Source organism: Dipodomys ordii, unplaced genomic scaffold (assembly GCF_000151885.1).
Source record: "Dipodomys ordii isolate 6190 unplaced genomic scaffold, Dord_2.0 Scaffold111, whole genome shotgun sequence".
NCBI lineage: Eukaryota > Metazoa > Chordata > Mammalia > Rodentia > Heteromyidae > Dipodomys > Dipodomys ordii.
The window spans coordinates 6,237,317-6,248,269 of NW_012267327.1; the positions used below are offsets into that span (position 1 = coordinate 6,237,317).

Here is a 10,953-nt window from a genome sequence, read left to right on the forward strand (position 1 = left end):
TAACTTACTATTTCCCTGTGATCCATTTGTAACCTACTCTTTTCTACTTTGAGAGCCCGGAGAAAAATGAAAAATTGTGAAGGAATCCTATATAAGAGCAACTGGAGAAATGCAGAAGTGAAGGAGCTATCTTCACGTCATTGATGACAACTGCCCCTCCACTTAGGATAGTCTTATTCCTGCTCAAAGTTACTCTTAGATTTAACTAGCTTCTGTTGAATAGTGGCAAGTAAGGAAACAAAGAGGTTAAATGATTCATTTAACCCTAGTGGTAATTGGAAGCAGTGGGCAAATAGTAGAGCCTGCTAGTCTCCTTTTACACACACACATACACACACACACACACACACACACACACACACACACCCTTCAGTCACTCACTTGGTAGGGCTTGATATCTAACACCAAATTCAAAGGCATCTCTAGGGTACTGGAAGTCAGAATAATTAACCCAGTTCCCCATGCTCCAGCCTTTGGATCTGGTTAGTAGTTTGGCAGTGATAAAAGGAGGTAGCCTTAATGGGAGAATATTTTCTGCCTGAGGATTTTAAAAGCATCCCTGAGAAGACACTGTGTAAAAGGAAATGTACTCATTACCTGACTTATGTAATTGTAGTCTCTCTGCACATCACATTCCTAATAGCAATAAAGTACATTTAAAAAGTAAAATAAAAAATGAAAAGAATTCCAGAGAGAGTCCTAACAACCAGACCCTTCCTTCTTTCAATCAACCCCTCTCTCAACCTAGGTTGCCTCAGTTTCCCCTTTCAGCCTTCCAGGTCAGCCTTGATTTAGCTCTATTGAGGGAGAGAGAGAAAAGGACCCCTGACATGTTCTCCACATGCATGCTTCTAGCTCCTAAGGAGAAGCACCAATCCTGAGTGGTGACTATCGTCAATGCAATCCATATAGATAGCTCCTTCACTCTTTTATTCTTTAACCTTGATTAAAGGCAAACTGCATTCCCAAGTATTTTTTGGAAAAGAGCTGAAAGGATGGGTGTATATTGTGTAATTTGGAGGAAGCTGACTATAACTCTTCTCCCTGAGCCAGGACTCTATGTTCCAACCATGGATTCTATGTTATCAGGCCATGACTTGTGTGGACTTGTGTGCTACTAGCTTGGCTGTCTTTCTAGCCAAACTTCCTGAGCTTCTTGACCAAGCACAGGTTCAGCCTCAGCCTGGCATCTGTCAATGTAATTCTGCAAAACTAACCAGACAAGCAGGAGCAAGCATGCCCACCTCAGCCCACAGAATAATGCCAAAGATTACTTACAAGGAGTCTTCGTTTGCCTTCAAAGGACCCCAGCAGGTCAGTCACTGATTTCTTGGGGTTCGGAGGTGGCTGCTTCGTTGTGAGTTTCTGATAGCCACCCTGCTCTGTTTTCCCTGCCTTTTTCTTCTTACTCTTCTCTTTCTCCTGCTTGCTCTTTTTCTCCGCCTTCTTCATTTGCTTCTCACTCTTGAGTAACTTATCTGGTTTCTCATTCTTCACCTTTTTTTTCTTCTCCTTCTCAGGTTTCTGAAGCTTGTCATGTTGTTTAGACTCTTTTGCACTTTGGGAAGGCGAGTTCGAGACCTGTGACTCCTCCTCCAGCTGAGCAGCAGTAGGCCGGCTCAGGTCATACTTATCCTCATATTCATTGCTAAGAATTTTGTCCTGGGCCTTCTTTTTGGCGAGTTTCCCCTTGCTTGGCTTGTGAGGACTTGGCACGATATTTGGGTCTTGGTGGCCATGTTCCCGTCTGTCTGTGCGGTTGTCCCGGAAGCGGCCCTGGCCTACAGTTCTTGTGGGAGCCCAGATGGTGGTGGGAGGGGCGGCTGTGAAAGGTTCAAAGCTGGTGGCCTTGCTGGGCTTCTTGGTGGCCTGTGGCCTCTCCCTCGGCTGCTCCTTCCTAGGTAGAGGGTACAGATTCTCTGACACTGAGGAGCCCCTAGCAGTGGGCACCTCCACTGTTGCGGGGGGCCTGTGGGAGGCTGAGATGGGGTGTAGTCGGGGGGTCCAGGGCCTTTGGGTGGTAGGAAAGGGAGTGGTGGTGGTGGGTCTTGCAGCTACTGTGACCACCCGGGCAGTGGCCCTCGTGGCTGTTGTGGCTGGAGCAGGAAGAAGGGTGGTGGCCCTTGGGGTGGGTGGTGGAGAGGGAGTAACTGCCTTGGTGGTAGCCAGTTTTCTCATCACCTTCACCCGAGGCTCTCTGGTTGGGAGGATCTGTGCTTTCTTCTGGTCCTCTTTTGTCTTCTCGCTGCCCAGGCTTGGCCTTCCTGCTCCTTCTCCATTATTCCCCTCCTCTACCACCTGGCCCTCTACCCCAGATGCCTTACACTTCTGGACAAAACCCTTCTGTCTGATCTTCTCTATTCTGCGGATAGGGCCTTGGTCGATGACCTCATACATGGCCTCCAGTCTGACTGGGTAAGGGTAGCGCTCCTCTACCTGTAGTGTCTTCTTCAGGAGTACCATGCTAAACTTGCCCTTCTCCAGCTTCAGGAAACTCATGAGCTTTGGTATGAGGCTGGGGTCCAGGGGCTGCTCCATGATCTGGCCCTCACTGGTGATTCTTCGCACCTTACTCTCCTCCTCGCCTGCCTGGTGGAACAGCACGATCTGCTGAATGTGCCTCTCGGCCAGCTCACAGTACACATCGTCTTTCAGGAGGCTCATCATGAGACGGTAGTAGCCTTCTGAGGCATGAGGAGCTGAGATGACCCACACCCTGTTCTTCCCCGCGAAGCTGGCCAGGATGTTGGGAGAGTTGGATCCAGAGGGGACACGTAACATTCTTGACCGAGTTGAAGACCCTTCATCTCGGACCATCTCTCGAGGGGAGCTTCGGGCTGTGGGTCTCAGCTCAGGTCTCACAGGGTCCTCATTGATGCCCAAGGGGGTTGGGGACACCCCTGGGCGAGCTAGTCTCAATACTGGCACACTCTTCCTTCTTTGGAGAGGCTGAAGATTTGGCTCATCCACAGTGGACCTCTCCATTCCACGAGATCGCCCTGTGTGCCTCAAAAACTGAGCAGCTCTGCTGCTGGGTGTGGAGACCAAGGGCACTTTCTGACCTTCATGGGCTCTTCTATTGGTGGCAGGGGGGCGAGGTTCTGATGCACATACCAGCCACATTGCCACCAGCATGGTCAGACAGGGTCCCATTCTCCACATCATTGTGTAAACCACTTTGGGAAGGCAGTGGGGGTCTTAAGACAGAAAGGAGAGGGGAGGAAAAAAAGAAAAGAGATGGTTGAATTGCAAACAGAGCTGGACTGTTATCTCTTTTAGCTAAGGGGAGGGGCAAGTGGTGACTACAAAAGGAAAAAGGATCAGAGAATGGAAAAGAAAAAGATGAGATCCTGTGATTTTTAAGCTCCTGTGATTTGTCAATGCTGAGCAGAGACAGTTATATCAATCAGGAAATCCAACTTAGCTTCTCTGGTTCACTGTGCTTACAGCATTTGAACTAACTGAGAACTAAGCACATTAATTATTCATCTTAAACATTTACAACATCACATTCCTTCAAATAAACAACAAAGAAACAAACACGCCCAAGGCCAGCTGAACACACTTACATTGTGGCTTATAGAGATGGACTGCAGAGGTTTTTCTAAAGAAATTTGAAGTTCAGTTCCCAGGACAGTTTCTAGATGAAATCCTTCTCCTCACCGTCCCCTGACTCCTGGTTGAGGTTAAGTGATTAGAAAAGAAGTGGGCTTCAGGTCCAGTTTGCAAAGAAGCACCAGGGTTCCCAGCCTGTCCTGGTTTGAGAGCTGAGCTGATTCCGTTTCTTTCCTGGCTGTGTCTTTTCACCTTCTAGACCAGTGAGATGAAGTGGAAGGAGCTGTCCTTGTACGTCTTTGTATCTCCATTTGTCTGCAGTTTTTCCTGGGTCTGGTGTGTCTCTGTCTGCCAGTTCCTTGTAGCAACTGAAATGTCCCTTAAAGTCCTGGTGATTTCTGAAAGCTCACTCTTTCCCTCCTCTTAAGAGTTCCAGGATCCTTCTTATCACCCTTTCTCCCACAGTCTGGCTCAGTCCCTTTGTTTCCGGGAGTAAAAGCGCTGGGATTAATATGTTTTCCAGGCTGAGGAAAAAAAGAAAAAAGAAAGAAAGAAAAGAAAAACAGGAATGTGATGAAAAAAAGACTTTTCCCTCCTTTTCCTTTGCTCCTCTCCTCCCTTTATTTCTCCCCACCTTTTTTTTTTTGCTTCCTCTTTTCCTTCTCCTTATTTTCTTCTTCCTCTTGACTGGATTCAGTCCCAGAAATGTCAGAACTCGCTCAGTTTTGCTCCAAACCAAACTCAAACAACAGCAGCCACTGGAAATCAAGGAAACTTCACTAAGAATTTAACAGATCAGCAAAGCATGCCGCCTTCCCATTTCAGCACATCGAGAAAGAGAGAGAAGGGAGAGGGCTGTACTTTGGGCTGGGGGAAAGTTTGAAACTCTACACATCATCATAAATCACTTCAGAATAGAATGACTGAGGACTTAACCCCTTCCACACCAAGTAATCAGGGTGCTTTTCCTTCCTGTCTGTTCTCACACCACACTTTTAAAGCAGCAAATTCTCAGATTTCTGCATCTGGATGCTTGGTTTTTCTAAAGCCAGAGAGATACTCATTTGGGTCAGAGTACTTGGCTGTGCACACAGACCATATATATCTATTTATAGTTCCATGTGCATATTTTTATCTCTTTCTCTCTGCTTTATGCTTTGAGTTTGAGGTTGGAAAAGCCCATGGAAAACATGACTGGGTTGTTTTTATATTACGCTAATTGAGGATCATATTACTGTGTTCTTAGTCTTAGTTTCTCCTTGGCATGGATGGAAGCTGGTAAAAGGTTGGAAATGCAGGCAATGGCTGCTATCCCCTGAGACTAGTTGGATGTTACATCAGGAAACAGATTTTCTGGTTTCAAGCTTCAGTGCTCTGGATAGAGACGGTAGACAAAGGGTTTTCTTGGAGGTCTTAAATCTGTGTGTGTGTGTGTGTGTGTGTGTGTGTGTATGTGCATGTGTGTATATATTGGAATATTCTTCACTAGAGAGGCTTTAGATGTTTGGAGGGCTGTGACAAGTCTTACAGGTACTCATATCAGGTACTGAAGGATTGAGAGAGCTATGAACTTCCACCTCGTGAGTCTACCTTGAGGACTCAGCTTTTAGAGAGGAGGTAAAGTGTCTTCGATTTTACAGGTATTTTTTCTAGCCTTTTCAAGGCAGCATTAACTTCAGCTGATGTGGCAATCTAGGGTCATCAGAGTCCTCCCTGGATGGTAGAGCATACTATTAGCTTTTCTTACTGGATAAAACGTCACCTCTAGTTGTCCCTTGACCAATCCCATCATTCCTCATCCCACTGTCATATCTGCCTTTCCTTCACACCATCTCCAAGCACTGAACTGGGGAAGTCCGGTAAGAGAGGATTGAATGTAGAGCTCCCAGCCTGTAGTCTGAAGTCCCAGAAGTAAGATCCTCCTCCCATGGAGGTGGGCTCTTATGAACACAGTAACAGTGGAGACAATTTCTAGTGTCATAGAATTAAGAGTGACATTGATCAAATGCTTTGTGTGTATGCTCTCCATTATTGACTAAGGTATTTGACATTATGTCTTACTGGGCCACTTCCTTTTTCATTGTTTTTCCTTTTCTTTGTTTCTTCTCCCAACTAATAACAACTACCACTGACTGAACATTTCTGTGGGCTTGAGAGGTTCACATATTCATGTATTTGACTCCCACATTATCCCTGATACTTAATAGGATTATCCTATGGACAAATGGAATCCAAGTATATTTCCTACTGTCACACAAAAGCGTAGCTGTGAAATTCAAACCTACATTTAGAACTGTCTACAAAACATGATGGTGTCCTGTCTCCCCCTTTCATTTTCTACCAACACTTTCCCTTTTTATCTTGTGCTCTCAACTCCTTTTTGTGTTTTTCCTGAGCACAGGAACTCTCATTTTTGTTTGCTTCACCAACCACTTACACTTTTAGAATTCTTCTTTCTAGAGTAATTGTGTAGCTGTGCTTTTTTTTTTTTTACTTTCTCAGTAGGCCCTTAAAGTCCTGTATATCAGTTTTCCTCAATACCTCATGGTTTCTATAAACCTCTGAGCAATGTGAACAGCATTTGTGACTTGCATCCTACTTAGGCTGAGATACAACTTCTTCTGCTACCTGAGGTTATCCCAGAGGGTGAGTACCTCAACGCAGAGCTGCATCTGACCAAGACCTCAGGCTTTCTTCTCCTCTGTGAGCTTTTTGACCAGTAGATGGAGTACTAAACACATGCAGGGGAGCTATCCCAATATATCTTTCCCTACTTTTTCCCCTCCAATCCAAGCACACAACTACACCAACCAAGGGGGTAGAAGGAGGATGGAGCTCCCCTGCTTGCTCAGTATTTTTCCATTTCAGTTCCTAAACTCTTACTTAGGACCTCAGACAAGCCCCCTGAGAGAAGTCTTGGAATCACATGCATAATAAGTGTAATTAGTGAACCAGTTCATAGCGTTTCCTGCTTCCTGGAGAATTTGTGGGAATCCTGTTTCTACTCCATATTTTAATAGCTCTATTGCTTAATTTAGATATTTCTGGTGAGGGTTGTTTATTTGTTTGTTTAGAGGTATTAGAATTTGAATTCAAGGCCTGGTGCTTATGAAGCAGGTGCTATAAAACTTGAGCCATACCTCCAGCCCTTTTTGCTTTAGTTATTTGAGATAAGGCCTTGCTTTAGTTAGTTATTTGAGATCTTGTTTTCTGTCCTCACTGGCCTAGACTATGTTCCACATATTTGCACTTCCCTTTCGCCTGGGATGACAGATATACAACCACACTCAAGCTTTTCTGTTGAATTGGAGTTGTAATAACTTTTGGCCTGGATCAGCCTCCAACAACAATCCTCCTAATTTCAGCCTCATGAGTAGCTAAGATTACCAGTATGATCTATACCCAGCTAAATCTTTCTCTTTTTCTGCAGTTAAAAGATTTATTTAGGATGGGGCTAGGGTTTAGATCTGAAAAGGAGAGATTTATGTTGAGTTGAAAAGAATACAACTTGGAAAGGTTACAATTATAAAAAGGATACAATTTGAAAGTAGATTTTAGAAATGCTGATTTGGGAATGGACAAACAGGAAACTACCTGACACTGCTTGCATAGTAATTTAGCAGGAGACAATGGAGGAATGTTCAACCCAGAATTGCTTTTGGGAAATGAGGATGGGAGGAATCTGATGAAAATTAGAGTGCAGTTAAGGAGGGCAACAACCGGTCATATCCACGCTGACTTCAGGCTTTAGTAACCTGGAACCCAATTTCAGAAACATGCTGTTCAAAGCACATCAGAGAAACTGGGGTTTCTGTCACCTCCAATTGCTTCTTGGATGCAAAGTAACACTCGGCAGTGAATACTGCTGAACTAAATTCAAACTATTTTGCTATCTGAAGAAAAGTAATTTGCTTAAGAGGAAATGACAATAAAAGCAAAAGGGAAACGAACGCAACAGTGGTTCTCATTAGATACCATGATGAAAATAAACTACACAACTTTTGGATGTAGACAGGGCAGGGAGGGAGACCTGGGAGCAAGCAAGGGAGAGGGTGACACTGTCCAAAAAGAAGTGTACTCATTACATGACCTATGACATAATAACCCCTCTGTATATCACGACTATAATAACAATAAAATATTTAAACAACAAGCAAAAGGGAGGAAAATAGGACTCCAATTTGAAGAAGGAGGGAAACCAGCTCCCCTGCACTGTGATACTCTACTCCCCAGAAGGAAGATTTGATGAGATCTTTCATCCCATCCTTCAGGTAGACACAAACAGTATTCACACGGAGGCCATTGTGAACTTTTCCTTTCTACTTGCAGACCTTAAGCAAATGCCCAGTCTCCGATTACATTTATGTCCATCAGAGTGCAAAGGAACACTTTGTCAGTATTCACAAGGCAGTAAGAGCTAGATAAACACAAGAGAAAAGAACAAAGAAAACCTACCATGACTATTAACTTCAGTATGCTGGCACAGCCTAGGGAAGTTCTGGGAAAAAGAATTCCCAAAAGAAATGCTGGATATTGGCCCTGAAATATCAACAGGGGTCAATGCTTAATTCAAAGTTGAAAAAAAAAAAAAGAAAATGGTACTTTTTAAATGTAAGTTACCTAATAGGATAATGACCCAAGCCCTTCTGTTTTTAATATTCTTTTAAAAATTCATGCAGTCACTCTAGAACTTCTTAGGGTGATTTTGAAGGCAACTTTTCAGGTGGATAATTGTTTAATTAAGGTGATATTTATCATGTAATTAAAGAAAATCGAATATCTCATCTAAGCAGAGTTTAAGGTGCTTTGTGAATAACCTAATAGTTCATTTTGAATCTTTAAGCAGGATGATTGAAATTCAAATCTTTATCAGTTGCTGGTCTATGTAAGAGCTGTGAGCTTGTGATCAATAGGGTTTGCTGCTTTAGGAATGAATGCTTGGGTTGGAGACTGGGGATTTCAAAAATTCCAACCACTGGTCATTCAATGAACACAAAAGGTTTATATCCATGGTGTTTGAAGATCAATATTCTGATTGTCTCTCTCTCTCTCCAATAATATGGAGATGACCTAACTTTTTCTTGTTTTTAGTCCTTCTTTCAAAGATATGCCGAAAGAGCAAACTTTGTACCAGGAATGAGTGTCAACCATGCAGTCTCTTTCCCTAGAACACCAGAGCCTGTTGGAGAAGATGAGCAAATATGATGTTCTCCACATCAGTACTCCAACTTTCTCTTCATGTGTATGTTCAGAGATGACAGCAGCTGCAGTACATTGCAGAGTTCACTCCTGTTATACTCAGGTTCCCCTTTGCTTCACCTCTTTGGTTCCTGGAGCAGACTTTGTTTTTTTTTTATTTTTTTTTATTGTAAAGATACTATACAGAGGGTTACAGTTACATGAGTGAGGTAATGAGTACACTTCCTCTTGAACATTGTTAGCCCCTCCATTGTTTTCCCCCTACCATCCCCTCCCTCCCTCCCTTCCCCGAAGTTCTTTTTTTTTTTTATTGTGATTAAGTGATTACATAGTTTCTAAGTCACAAGTTCATTCTAACTTTCCTGGAGCAAATTGTCTATCACAGTCTGTAATATATAACAGTGTTCACATGTTATACACCATACATGTGATCAGCAGCGTGGGGATATTTAGTAGTGGTTCAACCAGATGAGCAGGAGTTCTTTGTTTCTTAAGTCCTGTTAGTTTTGTCGTATCACCTAACATTTTGGATTTATCATCCACTTATCAGGGAGACCATGTACCATTTGTCTCTTCGCTCTTGGCTTACCTCGCTCAACATGATTCCTTCTAGCTCCATCCATTTCCCTGCAAATGCCATTATTTTGTCATTTCTAATGGCTGCATAATATTCCATTGTGTATAGATACCACAATTTTTGGATCCATTCATCTGTCGTGGGGCATCTGGGTTGTTTCAATATCCTAGCTATTGTGAACAGTGCTGCAATAAACGTGGAGGTTGGAGCAGACTTTGTAAAGAAGACCCACAGCAGCAACTGAGTGGTATGTTTCCTCATATGTTCCACAGGTTCAAGAGGCCACGAGAGTCTATGAGAGTTCCAGATACTCTGTCTGGGAGGCTGTGTTTGACAGGAGCAGTTCGAAACAAATGCATGTTATGTATTCAGGTACAGATGTCAAGCAGGCAGTTAAATGCACATGTCTGTATTTCAAAGGGAAGTGGGTAGTGTTAAATTTTGGGTATTTAGAGAATAAAGCTGTAAGAAATCACTTTCGGGGCTGGGAAGGTGGCTCAGTGGTAGAGCGCTTGCCTTGCATGCCTGAGGGCCTGGGTTCGATTCCTAAGCACCACATAAGCAAAGAAAAAAGCCGGAAGTGGCGCTGTGGCTCAAGTGGTAGAGCGCTAGCCTTGAGCTGAAGAGCTGAGGGACAGCGCCCAGGCCCAGAGATCAGGCCCCAAGACCGGACCCAAAAAAAAAAAAAATGAAAGAAATCACTTTGGGTCTGAGTATAGGTAAAGTTAAAACGAGGCTTGTTGCATATAAACTCAGAAGACGAAAGTAAAGGGAAGAAAGGAGTGGCAATCAGGGTGGCAGGAGTATGCAGCGGATTTTTGTAGGCCGTACCTTGGACCATATTAACTTTTGGGTCTTTTCTCTTGGGAATTTACTACATCTATCTATATTCAGCTTATTCTTCAATGTCAAGACCTTGGGTCTTGAGATCCTATAGGATTTCTCAGAAATTCCAACCTGGAGCACTCCCCCTTTTGTGATAAGAAATTCCATACAACATAATTCATCTGACCTTTCTGTACTTTATATATGGTGTCTTGTTCATCCAAGCAGATCTTTAGCTTCTGAGGACAAGAGGCATCATTGAGTTAATGAACACCCTTCTTGTCACTCTGTCATACAATTAAGGTAGTAACATTGTAAGTCCATGTCAACAGATACAGTAAATAAGGGGAAATTAAAAAAAACAGAAAGTAACTCAATTATGAGCATTCACTTTTGAAGAAGAGAAGTAAAAAGTCCACACTGCTTTTGTCTTTAGTTCTGTATAGGTAGCAATAGTGGGAACCAAATACATCGAAATTAAACCATATACTTGCAACAAATGATGGAATTGTAAAACTGAGTTAAAATACGTTATGCATAGAAATATAAATCTTCATTCACTAATTCTTTCAAAGACTCTTATGTGTTGGCCATTGTTCTGGGTCTACAAATACAGCAACACACAAATGGATAGAGCTCTGTCCTGGTACTACTCGTAATTGATTAGTGAGACAGACAAGAAGATGATAGGTGAGCAGTGAGTGATGAGCACTCTGAAGAAAATTATATTTCAAGAAAAGGTAATAGAGTGAAGGAAGAGCAAGGGGGAGATCTGGCATTATCAAGTGCTAGTAGCT

The 10,953-nt window shown here is 43.1% G+C and overlaps 1 protein-coding gene across 1 annotated transcript in view; it reads right to left on the reverse strand.

Annotated features, from left to right (window-relative positions):
• Positions 1-4,149, reverse strand: part of Ccdc80 (coiled-coil domain containing 80) — a 34,858-nt gene extending 30,709 nt beyond the window's left edge. The window contains exons 1-2 of the mRNA XM_013028592.1: positions 3,570-4,149; positions 1,279-3,197 (exon numbers count right to left, since the gene is read on the reverse strand). Coding sequence (XP_012884046.1) covers positions 1,279-3,165 — 1,887 coding nt within the window. The 5' untranslated portion in view covers positions 3,166-3,197; positions 3,570-4,149. The remainder of the gene's footprint in view (positions 1-1,278; positions 3,198-3,569) is intronic.
• Positions 4,150-10,953: the final 6,804 nt, after the last annotated feature.